At 45.3% G+C, this 22,611-nt stretch overlaps 1 protein-coding gene across 1 annotated transcript in view; it reads left to right on the top strand.

Annotated features, from left to right (window-relative positions):
• The window catches only part of LOC139414441 (disks large-associated protein 4-like), a 63,746-nt gene extending 48,772 nt beyond the window's left edge, over positions 1 to 14,974 (top strand). The window contains exons 10-11 of the mRNA XM_071162356.1: positions 5,093 to 5,257; positions 12,525 to 14,974. Of these exons, the coding sequence (XP_071018457.1) occupies positions 5,093 to 5,257; positions 12,525 to 12,764 (405 nt within the window). The 3' untranslated portion in view covers positions 12,765 to 14,974. The remainder of the gene's footprint in view (positions 1 to 5,092; positions 5,258 to 12,524) is intronic.
• Positions 14,975 to 22,611: the final 7,637 nt, after the last annotated feature.

Raw genomic sequence — 22,611 nt, 5'->3', positions numbered from 1 at the left:
CAGACAAAACAATACTACCCCACCACAAAACCATTATACCATCACATCACCAGACAAAACAATACTACACCATCATATAACCAGACAAAACAATACTACCCCACCACAACACCATTACACCATCACATAACCAGACAAAACAGTACTACACCATCATATAACCAGACAAAACAATACTACCCCACCACAACAATACTACACCATCACATAACCAGACAAAACAATACTACCCCACCACAACACCATTATACCATCACATCACCAGACAAAACAGTACTACACCATCATATAACCAGACAAAACAATACTACCCCACCACAACACCATTACACCATCACATAACCAGACAAAACAATACTACACCACCACAACACAATTACACCATCACATCACCAGACAAACAATACTACACCATCACATATCCAGACAAAACAATACTACCCCACCACGACATCACCAGACAAAACTATACTATTCCATACTCTACACACACATCAAATAACCAGACTAAACAAAAGTTAACACAACCCAACACACTTACATTACCAGATAATCAACCCCACATACTTACATTACCTGAAAACCGCTTATATTACCAGATAATCAACCCCACATACTAACGGAGCATACAGAAAGTATTCAGACCCCCCCCCCCCTCCCCACCACCCCTGATTAAATCAACTTTTTTCCTCATCAATCTACAACAATACCCCATAATTAAAAAGCAAAAACAGGTTTTTAGAATGTTTTGCAAATGTATTACAAATAAAAAACAAATACCTTATTTATAAATGTATACTTATTTATATAAGTATTCAGACCCTTTGCTATGAGACTCAAAATTGAGCTCAGGTGCATCCTGTTTCAATTGATCATCCTTGAGATGTTTCTTCAACTTGATTGGAGTCCACCTGTGGTAAATTCAATTGATTGGACATGATTTGGAAAGGCACACACTTGTCTATATAAAGTCCCACAGTTGACAGTGCATGTCAGAGCAAAAACCAAGCCATGAGGTGGAAGAAATTGTCCGTAGAGCTCCAAGGCAGGATTGTGTTTAGGCACATATCTGGGGAAGGGTACCAAAACATTTCTGCAGCATTGAAGGTCCCCAAGAACACGGTGGCCTCTATCGTTCTTAAATGGAAGAGGTTTTGAACCATCAAGACTCTTCCTGGAGCTGGCCGCCCGGCCAAACTGAGCAATTGGGGGAGAATGGCCTTGGTCAGGAAGGTGACCAAGAACCCGATGGTCACTCTGACAGAGTTTCTCTGTGGAGATAGGAGAACCTTCCAGAAGGACAACCAGCCAGTCCTTTATGGTAGAGTGGACAGACGGCAGCCACTCCTCAGTAAAAGGCACATGACAGCCCGCTTGGAGTTTGCCTTAAGGCACCTAATGGACTCAGACCATGAGAAACAAGATTCTCTAATCTGATGAAACCAATATTTAACTATTTGGCCTGAATGCCAAGCGTCACGTCTGGAGGAAACCTGGCACCATCCCTACAGTGAAGCGTGGTGGTGGCAGCATCATGCTGTGGGGGATGTTTTTCTGCGACAGGGACTGGGAGACTAAAACGTTCCACGGGTAAAACGTTCCACTGCAATAGTGAAGGTGTAAACTTGACAGTAGAAAATCTTAACAGTATATTTGACCTCTCAGCTTCCCTATCAAATCTAAAAATCTCAAATAGAAAACCGAAGAAAATTAACAACAATTACAAATGGTTTGATGAAGAATGCAAAAATCTAAGAAATTGAGAAACCTGTCCAACCAAAAACATAGTGAGTCTACGCCTTCACTATGGTGAATCACTAAAACAATACAGAAATACACTACGGAAAAAGAAGGAACAGCACGTCAGAAATCAGCTTAATGTAATTGAAGAATCCATAAACTCTAACCACTTCTGGGAAAATTGGAAAACACTAAACAAACAACAACACAAAGAATTATCTATCCAAAACAGAGATGTATGGATAAACCACATCTCCAATATTTTTGGCTCTATAACAAAGAATAAAGAGCAAAAACATATACAGTGGGGCAAAACAGTATTTAGTCAGGCACCAATTGTGCAAGTTCTCCCACTTAAAAAGATGAGAGAGGCCTGTAATTTTCATCATAGGTACAGTTCAACTATGACAGACAAAATGAGAAAAAAAATCCAGAAAATCACATTGTAGGATTTTTTATGAATTTATTTGCAAATGATGGTGGAAAATAAGTATTTGGTCAATAACAAAAGTTTATCTCAATACTTTGTCATTGCCAACAAAGGGTATATAACAGAGGTCAAACATTTCTGTAAGTCTTCACAAGGTTTTCACACACTGTTGCTGGTATTTTGGCCCATTCCTCCATGCAGATCTCCTCTAGAGCAGTGATGTTTTGGGGCTGTTGCTGGGCAACACAGACTTTCAACTCCCTCCAAAGATTTTCTATGGAGAAACTGCTTCAACAAAGTACTGAGTAAAGGTTCTGAATACTTATGTAAAGGTCATATTTCAGTTTTTTACTTTAATACAATGGCAAAAATGTCTAAAAACCTGTTTTTGCTTTGTCATTATGTTGAGGGGTTTTTTTTAACACGTTTTATAATAAGGCTGTAACGTTTACAAAATCTTAAATGCTTTCCGAATGCACTGTACATGACCACAAAACCCCTTACATTACCAGATAATCTACCCCACACACTTACTTGACCAGATAATCAACCCCACACACTTACATTACCAGATCATCAACCCCACACACTTACTTGACCAGATAATCAACCCCACACACTTACATTACCAGATAATCAACCCCACACACTTACTTGACCAGATAATCAACCCCACACACTTACATTACCAGATCATCATCCCCACACACTTACATTACCAGATCATCAACCCCACACACTTACATTACCAGATCATCAACCCCACACACTTACATTACCAGATAATCAACCCCACACACTTACTTGACCAGATAATCAACCCCACACACTTACTTGACCAGATAATCAACCCCACACACTTACTTGACCAGATAATCAACCCCACACACTTACTTGACCAGATAATCAACCCCACACACTTACATTACCAGATCATCAACCCCACACACTTACTTTACCAGATCATCATCCATCCCACACCCTTGTTTACTTTACTTTGTTAAGTTTATTTTTACATGGACAGTGCACATTGATCAACATTTCTGAAAAAGTGCTAGTTTTAGCCAGGCCTGCTAATTTTCGACCACAGTCCCTGGGCACACTTCATCACATCACTAGACAAACACATGCCAAATGGAAAGACACAGAGCTTAAATTTGGCTAGCTAAGTGACAAGCTGAATGCTAACAGACAGTAAGGTCAATGGAGAAGTGATTGATGGGACTTTTTTCAGACCTGAGTGGTTAAACTATCGTAAGGGGTGGACATGGCTGTATCGTTCTCAGGGCAGGTTTTGACTAAGATAAATAACTTTTCGTATCAGGTTAGGAGAATTAACGTGGCAAGTTAGGAGAATGTTTAGGGTTAGCTAAAATGCTAAAATTGTCGCAGACACGACTTGAACATATCTTGCTACAACCAGGCCTGCCCGTGGAACAGTCTTGGTTTACACTAATGTGATGCTGTGTAGACATGTCTCTTTGTATCACGTCACTCTAGTGATCTCAGTACAGGGTACTCAGACTGACATCCCCAATTATTAGGATAAGACTAACCTCAGGTTGACGGTCTGCAAACGCCTGCATTTTGTTGGTAGCATTCTCTGACTGTTAGCTATTCTCAGTGGAAATTCACTGTCATCATATTCGGAATGTATTATGTTCTCTCAAATGAAAGAGAGACCAGCAGTTATTCAGACAGAGGACCGACAATCTGTGGTTGTTAATGCAGTTTTAATGAATAATGATAATCTCGTCATGAAGCTCAGTGTAAGTATCAGAGTAGCAAAGGCTACTGATTGTGTTGATTGAGTCGGTTATAATAGGAGTCTATTTTAATGCAGCTATATTATTGAACTCATGTTTTGTATTAATCGTTGTGCAGTGAACCTTTTTGGTTAGCGATTAATTGTGAAATGATGTGGTATCCTGATAAAATTCAATGAAAGGGCACCTTGATCCAAAATAAGTTGAACCATTGTACAATTGCAAAAAGAGTTTGACATCCAGAATAATGTTTTTCCTACATGTAAAAAAACAAATATTTTGTGTTTATGGACAATTTCCTATGGATGCTTTTCATATCATTACACAGAAAGTCACTCTTTGCATGCTAGCGCTACCATCTTTTGTTGTGTGTTTTGTTCTGTGTGTTCTCCTATTTGAAGATCCAGAATGCAGAATTAGCATGATAAAAACTTGGCGGAGAGTTGAGTCAGAAGGCTCTGGATAAGGGCTCAAACCCCAGTCTAGTTGCAGCTGCAAAGATGCTGTGTGGGCAAGAAACACAAGCAGACCCAACCATAACAAAGAGCATTAGTAACAGAATGAGTGAGTCAGGTGGGAAGAAAAACTATGGGTTTCCGTATGTGGCTCTGGTTCTCTGAAGGAAATTAGAGCGTTATCTCACTATGGGGAATGCTAGAGAGGAAGTCGAAGTGTGACCGTCATCCCATCCATCTGCTCTGACTGACTTATTTTACATACTTTAAAAGGAGATGAGGTTTACGGTTTATGTGAAGTGGTCAGTCCACCTTTTAAAAAAATGTAGTTTTTTTCTTCATAGGGAAAAAAATCAGTATAAGTTTTTGACAGGCATACATTAAACGATAATACAGTAGCATCAACATCGACACCTTCCAACATACACAATATTTACCCAGAATAGTCAGATGGAATTAAACTATTCAGTTTGACGAGGTCTCCTGTCATTGTGTTGTAAGACAGCTCCCTCTAGTGTCAAAAGTGGACAAAGCAACACTGAATTCATTTAAATCTCCTCTTTTCAATCTCCTCTTCATGCCTCTCTCCTTTTCTCCCTTTCTGCCCTTCTTACATCCTCTCTCTTCACTATTTCTTTATTTTCGTCCACTTTCCCACACCTCTCTTTCTCCCCCATTTTCTCCTTTCTCCCTCCCTTCAGAATGTGAACGCCAACCTGAAGACCACAGCCCAGGACCTGGCAGGCTTCTGGGACCTGCTGCAGCTCTCCATCGAGGACATCAGCCTCAAGTTTGATGAGCTCTACCACCTGAAGTCCAGCGACTGGCAGCCCCCTGCCGTGGCCCACTCGCCACCCGAGCAGAAGGTACTTCCCACCCCTGCTGCCCAGTGCACAGGCTGGGGTAGGAAAGCCGCCGTAATCGGCCTCTCTCCTCCCTCCCCACCTCCCCTCTCACTTCCCCCCTCCCTATGTGAAGTGAACACTAAAAGGGGCTTCCCAGACCAATGTGAAGGGGCTTGGTAGAAGGCACCTCCCTTTACACATGCATGGGCCTCAATCTCAAAGAGGACAGTTTATGACTGTTTCTGCGGTTTAAGCCCCTCCTTTAAAAATGCATGTCGGGGTACAAGACATGCTCTGCTCTGATGTCTCAAGTATGGTAATGGCAGAGCTGCATCACGTCACAGAATGTGGCCTGGCTTTACGCTCTCTCGTGTGTGTGTGTGTGTGTGTGTGTGTGTGTGTGTGTGTGTGTGTGTGTGTGTGTGTGTGTGTGTGTGTGTGTGTGTGTGTGTGTGTGTGTGTGTGTGTACCAGAAGTCCTTACAAGGATAGTAAAACACAGAGAATTCGGACAAGGGGGGACATTTGGCTGGTCCCCACAAGGAAAAAGGCTATTTTAGGGTTAAGGTTAGGGTTATGTTAAGGCACATGTCAAACTCATTCCACAGAGGGCTGAGTGTCTTCGGACTTTCGCTCCTCCCTTGTACTTGAATGATGAATTAAGGTGTCTAATTAGTAAAGAACTCCCATCACCTGGTTGTGTAGGTCTTAATTTAAGGGAAAAAAACAGAACTCGCAGACACTAGGCCAACCATGGAATGAATTTGACACCCCTGGTTTAAAGGTTAGGTTTTGGGGTTAGGAAAAATATGATTTTGAATGGGAATCAATTGTTTTGTCCCCATAAGGATAGTAAAATGTGTGTGTGAGTGTGTGAGGGAGAGCTCTTTGTGACTGTGTGTATGTGTGAATATATAGTGGGGGATTAGTTGGTATGATGTGTGTGGAGGGGGTGGGGGGGTGATTAGGTGGTATGATGCGTGTGGGGGTGGTAGGGGGGTGATTAGGTGGTATGATGCATTTGGGGATGGTGATTAGTTGGTATGATGTGGAGGTGGTAGGAGGGGTGATTCGGTGGTATGATGGGTGTGGAGGTGGTGGGGGGGGTGATTAGGTGATATGATGCTTGTGGAGGTGGTAGGGGGTGATTAGGTGGTATGATGCGGGTGGAGGTGGTAGGGGGGTGATTAGGTGGTATGACGCGTGTGGGGTGGTAGGGGGTGATTAGGTGGTATGATGCGGGTGGAGGGGGGGGGGTGTTTAGTTGGTATGATGCAGGTGGAAGTGGTAGGGGGGGTGATAGGTGGTATGATGCGGGTGGAAGTGGTAGGGGGTGATTAGGTGGTATGATGCGTGTGGGGGTGGTGATTTGTTGGTATGATGCATGTGGGGTGGTAGATGGTGATTAAGTGGCATGTTGCGGGTGGAGGTGGTAGGGGGTGATTAGGTGGTATGATGCATGTGGGGTGGAAGGGGGGTGATTAGGTGGTATGATGCAGGTGGAGGTGGTGGGGGGGTGATTAGGTGGTATGATGCGTGTGGGGTGGAAGGGGGGTGATTAGGTGGTATGGTGGAGGTGGTAGGGGGGTGATTAGGTGGTTTGATGCGGGTGGAGGTGGTAGGGGGGTGATTAGGTGGTATGGTGGAGGTGGAGGTGGTAGGGGGTGATTAGGTGGTATGATGCGGGTGGAGGTGGTAGGGGGGTGATTATGTGGTATGGTGGATGTGGTAGGGGGGTGATTAGGTGGTATGATGCGTGTGGGGTGGAAGGGGGGTGATTAGGTGGTATGGTGGAGGTGGTAGGGGGGTGATTAGGTGGTATGGTGGAGGTGGTAGGGGGTGATTAGGTGGTATGGTGGAGGTGGAGGTGGTAGGGGGTGATTAGGTGGTATGATGCGTGTGGGGGTGGTAGGGGGTGATTAGGTGGTATGATGCGGGTGGAGGTGGTAGGGGGGTGATTAGGTGGTATGGTGGAGGTGGTAGGGGGGTGATTAGGTGGTATGGTGGAGGTGGTAGGGGGGTGATTAGGTGGTATGGTGGAGGTGGTAGGGGGGTGATTAGGTGGTATGATGCGTGTGGGGGTGGTAGGGGGTGATTAGGTGGTATGATGCGGGTGGAGGTGGTAGGGGGGTGATTAGGTGGTATGATGCGGATCGAGGTGGTAGGGGAGTGATTAGGTGGTATGATGCGTGTGGAAGTGGTAGGGGGTGATTAGGTGGTATGATGCGTGTGGGGGTGGTGTTTAGTTGGTATGATGCATGTGGGGGTTGTAGGGAGGGTGATTAGGTGGTATGATGCAGGTGGAGGTGGTAGGGGGGTTATTAGGTGGTATGATGCAGGTGGAGGTGATAGGGGGGTGATTAGTTGGTATGATGTGGAGATGGTATAGGGGTGATTAGGTGGTATGATGCAGGTGGAGGTGGTAGGGGGGTGATTAGGTGGCATGATGCGTGTGGGGGTGGTAGGGGGGTGATTAGGTGGTATGATGCGGGTGAGGTGGTAGGGGGGTGATTATGTGGTATGATGCGGGTGGAGGTGGTAGGGGGGTGATTAGGTGGTATGATGCGGGTGAGGTGGTAGGGGGGTGATTAGGTGGTATGATGCGGGTGGAGGTGGTAGGGGGGTGATTAGGTGGTATAATGCGGGTGGAGGTGGTAGGGGGGCTATTAGGTGGTATGATGCAGCTGGAGGTGGTAGGGGGGGTGTTTAGTTGGTATGATGCGGGTGGAGGTGGTAGGGGGTGATTAGGTGGTATGATGCAGGTGGAGGTGGTAGGGGGGGGGGGGTGTTTAGTTGGTATGATGCGGGTGGAGGTGGTAGGGGGGTGATTAGGTGGTATAATGCGGGTGGAGGTGGTAGGGGGGCTATTAGGTGGTATGATGCAGCTGGATGTGGTAGGGGGGGGGTGTTTAGTTGGTATGATGCAGCTGGAGGTGGTAGGGGGGGTGTTTAGTTGGTATGATGCAGGTGGAGGTGGTAGGGGGTGATTAGGTGGTATGATGCGGGTGGAGGTGGTAGGGGGTGATTAGGTGGTATGATGCAGGTGGAGGTGGTGGGGGGGGGGGGTGTTTAGTTGGTATGATGCAGGTGGGGGGGGTGATTAAGTGGTATGATGCGGGTGGAGGTGGTAGGGGGGTGATTAGGTGGTATGATGCGTGTGGAAGTGGTAGGGGGTGATTAGGTGGTATGATGCGTGTGGGGGTGGTGTTTAGTTGGTATGATACATGTGGGGGTTGTAGGGAGGGTGATTAGGTGGTATGATGCAGGTGGAGGTGGTAGGGGGGTGATTAGGTGGTATGATGCGGATCGAGGTGGTAGGGGAGTGATTCGGTGGTATGATGCGTGTGGAAGTGGTAGGGGTGATTAGGTGGTATGATGCGTGTGGGGGTGGTGTTTAGTTGGTATGATACATGTGGGGGTTGTAGGGAGGGTGATTAGGTGGTATGATGCAGGTGGAGGTGGTAGGGGGGTTATTAGGTGGTATGATGCAGGTGGAGGTGATAGGGGGGTGATTAGTTGGTATGATGTGGAGATGGTAGAGGGGTGATTAGGTGGTATGATGCAGGTGGAGGTGGTAGGGGGGTGATTAGGTGGCATGATGCGTGTGGGGGTGGTAGGGGGTGATTAGGTGGTATGATGCGGGTGAGGTGGTAGGGGGGTGATTATGTGGTATGATGCGGGTGGAGGTGGTAGGGGGGTGATTAGGTGGTATGATGCGGGTGAGGTGGTAGGGGGGTGATTAGGTGGTATGATGCGGGTGGAGGTGGTAGGGGGGTGATTAGGTGGTATAATGCGGGTGGAGGTGGTAGGGGGGCTATTAGGTGGTATGATGCAGCTGGAGGTGGTAGGGGGGTGTTTAGTTGGTATGATGCGGGTGGAGGTGGTAGGGGGTGATTAGGTGGTATGATGCAGGTGGAGGTGGTAGGGGGGGGGGGGTGTTTAGTTGGTATGATGCGGGTGGAGGTGGTAGGGGGGTGATTAGGTGGTATAATGCGGGTGGAGGTGGTAGGGGGGCTATTAGGTGGTATGATGCAGCTGGATGTGGTGGGGGGGGGGTGTTTAGTTGGTATGATGCAGCTGGAGGTGGTAGGGGGGGGTGTTTAGTTGGTATGATGCAGGTGGAGGTGGTAGGGGGTGATTAGGTGGTATGATGCGGGTGGAGGTGGTAGGGGGTGATTAGGTGGTATGATGCAGGTGGAGGTGGTGGGGGGGGGGGTGTTTAGTTGGTATGATGCAGGTGGGGGGGGGTGATTAAGTGGTATGATGCGGGTGGAGGTGGTAGGGGGGTGATTAGGTTGTATGATGCGGGTGGACGTGGTAGGGGGTGATTATGTGGTATGATGCGGGTGGAGATGGTTGAGGGGTGATTAGGTGGTATGATGCGGGGGGAGGTGGTAGGGGGGTGATTAGGTGGTATGATGCGGGTGGAGGTGGTAGGGGGTGATTAGGTGGTATGATGCGGGTGGAAGTGGTAGGGGGGTGATTAGGTGGTATGATGCGGGTGGAGGTTGTTGGGGGTGATTAGGTGGTATGACGCGTGTGGGGGTGGTAGGGGAGATTAGGTGGTATGATGCGGGTGGAGGTGGTAGGGGGGTGATTAGGTGGTATGATGCGGGTCGAGGTGGTAGGGGAGTGATTAGGTGGTATGATGCGTGTGGGGGTGGTAGGGAGTGATTAGGTGGTATGATGCGTGTGGGGGTGGTGTTTAGTTGGTATGATGCATGTGGGGGTTGTAAGGGGGTGATTAGGAGGTATGATGTAGGGGGGGTGATTAGTTGGTATGATGCGGGTGGAGGTCGTAGAGGGTTATGCTTATGGAGGTGGTAGGAGGGGTGATTAGGTGGTATGATGCGGGTGGAGGTGGTAGGGGAGTGACTATGTGGTAGGATGCGAGTGGAGGTGGTAGGGGGGTGTTGGGTTTGTAGATTGAGTGAAGTGGTACACTACCATTCAAAAGTTTGGGGCCACTTAGAAATATCCTTATTTTTTTATAGAAAAGCACATTTCCCCCCCCCCCCCTTAAAATAACATCAATTTGATCAGAAATACAGTGTCTAGTTTGAGAATCAGATGCCTCACAAGTCCTCAACTGGCAGCTTCATTATATAGTACCCACAAAACACCAGTCTCAATGTCAACAGTGAAGAGGCGACTCCGGGATGCTGGCCTTCTAGGCAGAGTTCCTCTGTCCAGTGTCTGTGTTCTTTTCCCCATCTTACTCTTTTCTTTTTATTGGCCAGTCTGAGATATGGCTTTTTCTTTGCAACTCTTCCTAGAAGGCCAGCATTCTGGAGTCGCCTCTTCACTGTTGACTTTGAGACTGGTGTTTCGCAGTACTATTTAATGAAGCTGCCAGTTAAGGACTTGTGAGGCGTCTGTTTCTCAAACTAGACACTAATGTACTTGTCCTCTTGCTCAGTTGTGCACCAGGGCCTCCCACTCCTCTTTCTATTCTGGTTATAAACAGTTTGCTCTGTTCTGTGAAGGGAGTAGTACACAGCGTTGTACGAGATCTTCAGTTTCTTGGCAATTTCTCGCATGGAATAGAATTTATTTCTCAGAACAAGAATAGACTGACGAGTTTTAGAAGAAAGTTATTTGTTTCTGGCAATTTTGAGCCTGTAATCGAACCCACGAATGCTGATGCTCCAGATACTCAACTAGTCTAAAGAAGGCCAGTTTTATTGCTTCTTTAATCAGGACAACAGTTTTCAGCTGTGCTAACATAATTGCAAAAGGGTTTTCTAATGATAAATTAGCCTTTTAAAATGATAAACTTGGATTAGCTAACACAACGTGCCATTAGAACACAGGAGTGATGGTTGCTGATAATGGGCCTCTGCATGCCTATGTAGATATTCCATTTAAAAAATCTGCCGTTTCCGGCCTCCCGGGTGGCGCAGTGGTTAAGGGCGCTGTACTGCAGCGCCAGCTGTGCCATCAGAGTCCTGGGTTCGCGCCCAGGCTCTGTCGTAACCGGCCGCGACCGGGAGGTCCGTGGGGCGACGCACAATTGGCCTAGCGTCGCCCGGGTTAGGGAGGGCTTGGTCGGTAGGGGTGTCCTTTTCTCATCGCGCACCAGCGACTCCTGTGGCGGGCTGGGCGCAGTGTACGCTAGCCAAGGTGGCCAGGTGCACGGTGTTTCCTCCGGCGCATTGGTGCGGCTGGCTTCTGGGTTGGATGTGCGCTGTGTTAAAGAAGCAGCGGCTTGGTTGGTTGTGTATCGGAGGACGCATGACTTTCAACCTTCGTCTCTCCCGAGCCCGTACGGGAGTTGTAGCGATGAGACAAGATAGTAGCTACTACAACAATTGGATACTACGAAATTGGGGAGAAAAAGGGGTAAAATTCAAAAAAAATAAAAAAAATATAAAAAATAAAATCTGCCGTTTCCAGCTACAATAGTCATTTACAACATTAACAATGTCTACACTGTATTTCTGATCAATTTGATGTTATTTTAATGGACACATTTTTTTTGCTTTCTTTCAAAAACAAGGACATTTCTAAGTGACCCTAAACTTTTGAGTAGTAGTGGATGTTTTGGTGGATGTGTGCTTCAACTACTTTGACTTCATGCCGCTATTTCACTATGACTGCAGTGAATTAAGTGTGGTTCATCCAATGTTCGCATCATAAAATGTATTATTTGAGTACCAAACCAACCCCTAGCCCATACCCACTAGGCACTAGGTATATTTGAGAAGAGGTTATTGTTGGTTTGAGATTCAGGGATCCAATAATAATTCAGTGTCTAGTCCAAGGAAGAGTTGCCATCAATGTCATATATTTGGCTGCACAGTCCATATTATGTCTTCTTGTCGTAATTTGTCTAGATTGTCCATGTCAAGCCTACTTTGTACATATTTTGTAGAAACCATAATCAAACATCACTGTCAAAGATCCATGTCTACCAAATGGAACTCACTATGCTCTTTTTTTATAACCTCTGTATTACCTTTCGTTGCTTCGTTGCTTTCGGAAGAAAACCTTGCATCTCCAAAACTGAAGCTTTTCAGGAAACAAAAAAAGCTATATTTTACCATGTATGAACATACAAGCACAAAACTTCAGAAGTTGTTTCGAATACTTTTTCTTGGTCCTAAAGTCATAAAATCTTCAAAGTGGGGAGTTACCCCTTTCAATTCATCAACAAAAAAAAGGTTTTCTTTCAACAGCAACAACGCCTTGCATCCTCTCACTCTCTCTCCCCCCCCCACATGTCTTTTCTGTTTCCTTGTGGTTGACGGTTGACTTCGTCCATTGCGGCCCTCCACCAACACCACCAGGAGGACCAGAAAGAGCCCCCTCCTCCAGTGCCAAAGAAGCTCGTTAAGGGGAGGCCGATGCTGGGACGTGAGAAGAGCGTCGACTCCGCCTCTTCCACCTCTTCAGCGGAGAAGCACCGGACGGAGGCCCGCAGGCGACTGCTGGCCGCTAAGAGGGCCGCCTCGGTTCGGCAGAACTCAGCCACGGAGAGTGCCGACAGTATTGAGATCTACGTCCCCGAGGCCCAAACACGTCTCTGAGAGAAAGAGAGAGCGAGAGAGGGGGAGAGGGAGAGGGAGATAGGAGGAACTGCCTCTGAGATGGAGGGGAGGGTTGGGGTCTTCTCGCCATACACACACAGGGTAGGCTGGTCCTGGTGACAGCAAATCTAGATTAAGTGAGAAAGAGAGGAAACAAGAAAATAAAAACTATTGGGCTGTAGACTATGGGGAACTCTCGTCTCCTCTCACGAGGCTGCCATGGAAAAACCTCAACCGCAAACTTTGTTACTATTGTTAGTACTCTTGATTATTACAAAATTATACAAATGGTTATTGATGATGATATTATCTCCTAAAGAACCTATATCAAGACTGTTTTAGATGTACCTGTATCTTGGCTGTAACAGATCTAATAAGCGGACAGAGTAAGCATTTGTGCTTTCCGCCGCTCCTCCCTGACTCCCTCCCCCATGCCTTGGCCAACACGTAGTTTGCACAACGCCACCATGTGGTTTAATGTACACACTTACTCAGAGGAGCACACACACACACACACACACACACACATGCTTCAGACCCTCAGCTATCTATGTCTTCCTGGTGCTTTTTTGTTTGTTTTTATTTGTTTTGTAAGAGCCCCTTGCCTGCATTCAAAGCAGTTCTAGATTCTTAAGAGGTTTTGGAGAGCAAGGAACCGAGAACCAAGGGTGGAAATAACAAGTATCACCACTTGTATAAGTGAGATCTATTGAAAGCACAATTGATGTTTACTTAGTTCATTTTTTGTTTTTAAAAAAAAAAATGTTTTTTTAAATTTTTTATTTATTTCACATTTTAGGTACTTTTTAACTGACTCAAAACACACTCACAAGTCAATATTTTCTGGAATGTAATTTGAATATCCTACTATTTCATTGAGATTATATTGTTTTCTGCCATTTTAGTTTTAGGATGTATTCATCAGCCAATGTCCACAGTCCCATGACAATGGCCACGCTTTGTACTTTCATTTCTTTGTATTGCTCTGTGAATTTATTTCTAGGTCATATTCATTAGGCAGTTAATCAGTTTCACCTCTTGCTACAGTGTGCCCTAATGAATAATATCATGGTGTGGGTATATCAGAGCAATTGAACATAATTCAGGTTTGAGTGAAGGACCAGGACCACCATTGAGAACAATCCCACTGTGCAAAGTCTGCATTGTTTCCTCGTTGTTTCAAGATCCTTTACCAGCGTAATGATGTTGCATCATTGTGGCTATTTCATTGAACATTTAAAAATCCAGTAGGTTTTTAAAGTATGTACTTCCAGCAACTCAAGCTGGGTTGCAGCAGCAGCAATATCACAGGAATTGAAAGGTTAGAGGGGTTTCTTTCCCTCAACTTCTGCCCCAGCGTCTCTCTCTGCAATGAACCTTTTGTTGTTTTGTCGTCACTGTATTTCAATGAGTAAATTAGTTGGCACGGATGCAGGTGCGTTTCCCACATGGGACCCTCACTCAATATACATGGAAAACATGTGGTCCATTCCACCGTGAAATTCCAGTCACTCCAACCATGATTTGAATTGCCCTCCTATAGAGAATTTAAATGGAATTACGCCCAATTTTGACTTGTAGTTAAGCATTAATTAACTTTGACTAATGGCTGCACACTGTACTCGGCAATGGGAATTTGATATTGATACATTACACTGAATATTCGGTACTACTATAGGTATTTGCTACTGTATAGGGCGGCAAGTAGCCGAGCGGTTAAGAGCATTTGGCCAGTAACCGAATGGTCGCTGGTTTGAATCCCCAAGCCGACTAGGTGAAAAAATATGTCTGTGCCCTTTAGCAAGGCACTTAAGCCTAATTACTCCTGTAAGTCGATAAGTGTCTGCTAAATGACTAAAATCATGTAAGTGTAATATATTTTTCCACATCATGGATCTTGACCAGACACCCTCTTGAAAAGAGATGGCTAGAGAAAGGAAAGGAGACAAGGGAAGGGACTAGGAGAGGAAACCCTGTCTGACTATTGAGATGCTTCAGTGACACTGTGTGAAACCAGGAAGTTGTTATTTTATCTTCCTATTGGTCATATTTTGCACTACAAATTCATCCTGGAATGAAGAAGAAACGCATAGTTTTTTAAATTTGTTCAACCATATTGCTATCTATCATTGTTGTTTTTGTTAAATATCATCCCCAAATGCCTACACTTTTTTTAAATTGAGACAAATCATTAAATCTCTATTACATTACATAAATGTAATTTGTTTGCCATCCTTTGTTTTTGAAAATGCTGTTGTTGGTACAAAAAAATAAATGCATTATCATTGTGCCTCTATGGGAAGTAAGTATAGTGATATCAAAACTGATTCACTCTTTTAATAGGCCTGTGAAAGTGGAATGGGGGCCTCCCGAGTGGCGCAGGGGTCTAATGCACTGCATTGTAGGCATCACTACAGACCTGGGTTCGATACCAGGCTGTGTCACAGCTGGCTGTGACCGGGAGATCCATGAGGCGGCTCACAATTGGCCCAGTGTCTCCCAGGTTAAGGGAGGGTTTGGCTGGCTTGGAATTCCATGTTCCATCGTGCTCTAGCGGCTCCTTGTGGCGGGCCGGGCGCCTGCAAGGTGACCCCAGTCACCAGCTGGACGGTGTTTCCTCCTACAAATTGGTGCGACTGGCTTCCAAGTTAAGCTAGCAATGTGTCAAGAAGCAGTGTGGCTTGACAGGGTCGTATTTCGGAGGATGCATTGGCTTTCAACCTTCACCTCTCCCGTAGGGGAGTTGCAGCGATGGGACAAGACTGTAACTACCAATTGGATATCACAAAATTGAGGAGAAAAAATTACAAATAAAAAAGAAAGTGGAATGGAAAATGGTTCCAGGAAAGTGATTTAAAAAATGGTAATCTAACAAAACATTAAATCAAATTTATTTTCAAATCAAATCAAATTTATTTGATTTATTTCGTACATCAGCTGATATCTCAAAGTGCTGTACAGAAACCCAGCCTAAAACCCCAAACAGCAAGCAATGCAGGTGTAGAAGCACGGTGGCTAGGAAAAACTCCCTAGAAAGGCCAAAACCTAGGAAGAAACCTAGAGAGGAACCAGGCTATGTGGGGTGGCCAGTCCTCTTCTGGCTGTGCCGGGTGGAGATTATAACAAAACATGGTCAAGATGTTCAAATGTTCATAAATGACCAGCATGGTCGAATAATAATAAGGCAGAATAGTTGAAACTGGAGCAGCAGCACAGTCAGGTGGACTGGGGACAGCAAGGAGTCATCATGTCAGGTATTCCTGGGGCATGGTCCTAGGGCTCAGGTCCTCCGAGAGAGAGAAAGAAAGAGAGAATTAGAGAGAGCATATGTGGGATGGCCAGTCCTCTTCTGGCTGTGCCGGGTGGAGATTATAACAGAACATGGCCAAGATGTTCAAATGTTCATAAATGACCAGCATGGTCGAATAATAATAAGGCAGAACTGTTGAAACTGGAGCAGCAGCACAGCCAGGTGGACTGGGGACAGCAAGGAGTCATCATGTCAGGTAGTCCTGGGGCATGGTCCTAGGGCTCAGGTCCTCCGAGAGAGAGAAAGAGAGAAGGAGAGAATTAGAGAACGCACACTTAGATTCACACAGGACACCGAATAGGACAGGAGAAGTACTCCAGATATAACAAACTGACCCTAGCCCCCGACACATAAACTACTGCAGCATAAATACTGGAGGCTGAGACAGGAGGGGGGTCAGGAGACACTGTGGCCCACTCCGAGGACACCCCCGGACAGGGCCAAACAGGAAGGATATAACCCCACCCACTTTGCCAAAGCACAGCCCCCACACCACTAGAGGGATATCTTCAACCACCAACTTACCATCCTGAGACAAGGCTGAGTATAGCCCACAAAGACCTCCGCCACGGCACAACCCAAGGGGGGGGGGGGGGGGCGCCAACCCAGACAGGATGACCACATCAGTGACTCAACCCACTCAGGTGACGCACCCCCTCCAGGGACGGCATGAGAGAGCCCCAGTAAAGCCAGTGACTCAGCCCCTGTAATAGGGTTAGAGGCAGAGAATCCCAGTGGAAAGAGGGGAACCGGCCAGGCAGAGACAGCAAGGGCGGTTCGTTGCTCCAGAGCCTTTCCGTTCACCCTCCCACTCCTGGGCCAGACTACACTCAATCATACGACCCACTGAAGAGATGAGTCTTCAGTAGAGACTTAAAGGTTGAGACCGAGTTTGCGTCTCTGACATGGGTAGGCAGACCGTTCCATAAAAATGGAGCTCTATAGGAGAACGCTGCCTCCAGCTGTTTGCTTAAAAATTCTAGGGACAATTAGGAGGCCTGCGTCTTGTGACCGTAGCGTACGTGTAGGTATGTACGGCAGGACCAAATCAGAGAGATTGGTAGGAGCAAGCCCATGTAATGCTTTGTAGGTTAGCAGTAAAACCTTGAAATCAGCCCTTGCTTTGACAGGAAGCCAGTGTAGAGAGGCTAGCACTGGAGTAATATGATCACATTTTTTGGTTCTAGTCAGGATTCTAGCAGCCGTATTTAGCACTAACTGAAGTTTATTTAGTGCTTTATCCGGGTAGCCGGAAAGTAGAGCATTGCAGTAGTCTAACCTGGAAGTGACAAAAGCATGGATTAATTTTTCTGCATCATTTTTGGACAGAAAGTTTCTGATTTTTGCTATGTTACGTAGATGGAAAAAAGCTGTCCTTGAAATGGTCTTGATATGTTCTTCAAAAGAGAGATCAGGGTCCAGAGTAACGCCAAATGTATTTATATAGCCCTTCTTACATCAGCTGATATATCAAAGTGCTGTACAGAAACCCAGCCTAAAACCCCAAACAGCAAGCAATGCAGGTGTAGAAGCACGGTGGCTAGAAAAAACTCCCTAGAAAGGCCAAAACCTAGGAAGAAACCTAGAGAGGAACCAGGCTATGAGGGGTGGCCAGTCTTCTTCTGGTTGTGCCGGGTAGAGATTATAACAGAACATGGCCAAGATGTTCAAATGTTCATAAATGACCAGCATGGTCAAATAATAATAATCACAGTAGTTGTCGAGGGTGCAACAAGTCAGCACCTCAGGAGTAAATGTCAGTTGGCTTTTCATAGCCGATCATTGAGAGTATCTCTACCGCTACTGCTGTCTCTAGAGAGTCGAAAACAGCAGGTCTGGGACAGGTAGCACGTCCGGTGAACAGGTCAGGGTTCCATAGCCGCAGGCAGAACAGTTGAAACTGGAGCAGCAGTACGGCCAGGTGGACTGGGGACAGCAAGTAGTCATCATGCCAGGTAGTCCTGAGGCATGGTCCTAGGGCTCAGGTCCTCCGAGAGAGGGAAAGAAAGAAAGAAAGAAAGAAAGAAAGAAAGAAAGAAAGAAAGAAAGAAAGAAAGAAAGAGCATACTTAAATTCACACAGGACACTGGATAAGACAGGAGAAATACTCCAGATACAACAGACTGACCCTAGCCCCCCGATACATAAACTACTGCAGCATAAATATTAAAATGGTCAAATATCAAATTATCATAACATATTCTCTGTTTGTGGTTGAGAGATCAAGAAAGTTTGTGTCTCACTGTAGGTATTTGATTGTCCAAAGTGGTGTAGGGTGATGTTGCCCCTGGACGCTGATTTTGGGTAAGTTTCGCATTTCCCCCACATGGTTAAAGTTAAGATTGGAGGGGGGAAACTGATGCTAGATCTGTACCTAGCGGAAACTTCAGCCTGGAGTGCCACAGTCGGGTTAAAAAGATCTCACTTGCCAGACTCGCAGAATGAACAGCATTTTTTAACAGTTGGTCATCACAATCATGCTTTCCATCATATATTTCCAACCAATAGTCGTTTTTATATCAAATTATGACTTCAAATGACTAACCTTTGTATTTGCATGAACACGTCTGCTAAATGGCATATACACTGAGTATACTAAACATTAGGACTACCTTCCTACTATTGAGTTGCAACCCCCCATCCCCTTTTGCCCTCAGAACAGTCTCAAGTTGTTGGGGCATGGACTCTACAATCTACAAGGTGTCAAAAGGGTTCCATAGGGATGCGGGCCCATGTTGACGCCAATGCTTCCCACAGTTGTGTCAAGTTGGCTGGATGTCCTTTGGGTGGTGGACCATTTTTGATACACACAGGAAACTGTTGAGCGTGAAAAACCTAGCAGCGTTGCAGTTGTTGACACAAACCGGTGAGCTTGGCACATAAGTACCATACCCCGTTCAAAGGCACTAAAATCTTTTGTCTTGCCCATTCACCTTCTGAAAGGCACACATACACAATCCATGTCTCAGTTGTCTCAAGGCTTAAAAATCCTTATTTAACCAGTCTCCTCCCAATCTACACTGATTTGAAGTGACATCGATAAGGGATCATAGTTTCACCTGGATTCACCTGGTCAGTCTATGTCATGGAAAGAGCAGGTGTCCTAATGTTTTGTATTTCTGTGTTACTTTCTTGGTCGTGCGAGAAAACACATGCAGTTTTCATGGCCAGGGCATACACATGGCTAGGGCATACACATGGCTAGGACATACACATGGCTAGGGCATACACATGGCTAGAGCACACAGTAGTGGCTAGGGCATACACATGGCTAGGGCATACACATGGCTAGGGCATACACATGGCTAGGGCATACACATGGCTAGGGCATACACATGGCTAGGGCATACACATGGCTAGGGCATACAGTAGTGGCTAGGGCATACACATGGCTAGGGCATACAGTAGTGGCTAGGACATACACATGGCTAGGGCATACAGTAGTGGCTAGGGCATACACATGGCTAGGGCATACAGTAGTGGCTAGGAAGTACACATGGCCAGGGAATACAGTAGTGATAGGGAGGGAACTCTCCACCTACGTTTGTACTGCGTAGGTCAAAGTCAACTTTATTGTTGTTTGCTCCTCGTCAGGTCTTAGAACAGCCCTTAGTTGAGTTATTTACGCTATAATCCCTGGGTTCTCATGCCTTATTGCTTCACCAGTTTACTCTGGTTCATCTGAGCATAATTTGTTTTCTTTACATTTCTTCTCCTTGTCCCCCCACATTTGTTGTGCTGCATCAAATGGCCAGCAAATGAACACTACCTTTCCCTGCTAATCAAATAGTGGTTCTTATGTTACAATGGTTCTGTCGTTTGGAAGATGGTGCTTGCAACACCAGGGTCTCTGCATGGGCCACATACTGTGTTCACTTGAATAAAAAGGACATTCACTTTTACTTAACCATATGTCGGGTTGCTTGTTACCTAGTTTCTCCATGTCTCTTTTAAATTTGTTGTTGTATTTCTCCCCCCACCAATGCAAAGCTTGAGGCTTTGCATTGAAAAGGCCTGGCTGTATTGGCCATCATCCACTCCCTCCTGGGAAGAGATCTCTCTTGATTGCAGGCTATTGTTTGCTGTTGTGTGTTTGCCTAAGCTGCTGATGGTCCCTTTACTCTGCTTAGTAAAAGGTAGGGTGTCAATGGCTCTGGCCCCTCCCTGGTTGAGGCATCTGAATGCTCCTCCATTTGAGCATGTCTCCAATCGTTAGCGCCTTCAGGCTTTGTGTGACAGTGGTCTGTAGTTGGTGTGATCCTTTACCAACGAGGGGGTTTGTGTGACTGCGTCTGTTAAATTGTGTTCTTGATTTGCTGTTGTGACCAACTAAGTTAGTACTGGCTATTTGTTTTTCCATTGCTAGTCCTGGAACAGTCCTAACTATTTTCTGATGTTCTTGTAGTCCAACGACATGTACTAGGATTTGGACACAATCTGTTATAACATATAACATGCTTTTTTTTTAACAATATATAGGATTCCCGCTAGATTGCAAAGAGATGATTTACATCGAATGGAGTTAAAAGAAAATAATGTAATTTCCATACAGGATTTACCCCAGTGTTTTACCCAAAAGGCTCAGACCTTTCTGTTTCCATCTACGTTGGCCAGCACCCGTGTTTCACTGAGTTATGGCTCCAGCGGACCTGCTCTCACTTGGGGCCAAAGCCAGGCCACTGGTACTTCTCAGCTGTCATTTACATAACAATGGTTAACTGTGGATTTTATTACCTTCTCACAAAGCAACAGTTTTGATTATGCAGAGGTTGTTGATTCTGCTCTTCACAAGTCCTCAATGTCAGCCCTAGCTAAGGAAACAATTGTAAGGGTGTATACACTAGTGTAACACTGATGTTACAGTTGAAAAGCAGACTGTATCCATATTGATAGCATTGGATGTCCCCATCACCTGGGGAATTCAGGGATCCTGAGTGGCGCAGCGGTCTAAGGCACTGCATCGCAGTGCTAAAGGCGTCACTACAGACCTGGGTTCGATCCCGGGCTGTATCACTACCGGCCGTGTTCGGGAGTCCCATAGGGCGGCGCACAATTGGCCCAGTGTTGTCCAGGTTTGGCCGGGTTAGGCCATCATTGTAAATAAGAATTTGTTCTTAACTGACTTGCCTTGTTAAATAAACAAAAATAAACAAAAACAAAAATATATAAAACGTTGGTGGTACTGTTCTGGCCCTCAAAAAACCCTCTCACACATTGATAAAGGGCAGTTGGAAGTACTGTTCCCATGTGGTCTCCCATTGAAGCTCTAACCAGGCCCAATAGCTTCAGACGAAAGAGATCGGTCGACCCTATCAGCTGTATTTTGATTTGAGTCTGTGCCTGACTGGAATTTAAATAATTCAATATGCATATGGGGAGAGTGAGAGAGAAACGTATGTCAAGGACAGAAAGCTATTACAGGGTGACAGAGAGACAGTCCGCTGCTGCTCTAAACTGCAAAGACATGAATACGTAAATGACAGAAACTATCTGTCACTGAGAGACTAAGGGGTTCGTCTCATACATTTAACGAGGCCCTGGTCCAATACACAAACCAGAGGGCCACACCTAGGCCTATTTCATCAAGGTCCTGACTCTCTGTGAAAGATCATATCCTATGGCACACTGTTGAAGTGTTTTAAATCATAGTGATATGCATATAGTACCCCTTCATTTTGTTGTTGTATGCTATTGTTTTGGAGATATATGCCTAGCCTAAGAGCATTGAATTGGTTTATTTATTCACATACTGTCGCATTTGCTTAAAATTACAAGGCTATTTATTCACTTTCCTAGTTTCCAGGTGAAGTGGCTGTGGAATTTATAAATGGCAGTTGGAAGTACTCTAAAACCAACAACAACAACAATTTCATCATGGTCTCTTTGGTGTGGATTACACGATGTGTGTACTGTATATTGAGTTAATGTGTTTTATGAAACTGCATTTGGCCATGTTGTTTCTATGCGTTAAGTATTCACTTGATATTCCTATGCGTTATAGGCCTACCAAACAATACATTTGTAGCAAACCTGACAAGGAAGAGATGTTTTAGACTGTCTTATAATTCACAGCTCTTGTATAATTCACAGCTCTTATATTTTCAAGACTTACAAAATGTGTAATGTGTGGCCATGGTCTGGGTCCTCTTTATTTAGTGTTGCTGTTCGCCTTTCACACCCTAACTTCCTATACTTCAGCAGGGTTTTTTCTCAATTTATTTTTAGGAGTTTTCACTGCACCTGTTTTGACCCAACACACCTCTGCTGTCAGTAAGTGTGAAATATTAGGAGAGGAAACAATATTTTTTGGATGTGTTCACTATGGAATTCTGACTGCAGAAAAATGTCCTGTACATTTTTTGACAATTTCGAACTTCTAGAGGACATGACTGTTGTGGTGGACACTTGCCATACTCGCTTGGAGAATACAGCCAACTAATAGCAAACTAATTTCTGTGAGAGTGAAGTCCCTTTGAACTGATTTACAGTACATTACTCTCAACGCTAGGCTTTAACAAGACTTTTGAGGGGTTGTTG

Source organism: Oncorhynchus clarkii, chromosome 7, assembly GCF_045791955.1.
Source record: "Oncorhynchus clarkii lewisi isolate Uvic-CL-2024 chromosome 7, UVic_Ocla_1.0, whole genome shotgun sequence".
In the NCBI taxonomy this organism is placed as follows: domain Eukaryota; kingdom Metazoa; phylum Chordata; class Actinopteri; order Salmoniformes; family Salmonidae; genus Oncorhynchus; species Oncorhynchus clarkii.
Note: the sequence above shows the minus strand (reverse complement) of the source record. Positions and strands in the feature narration are given on the sequence as shown.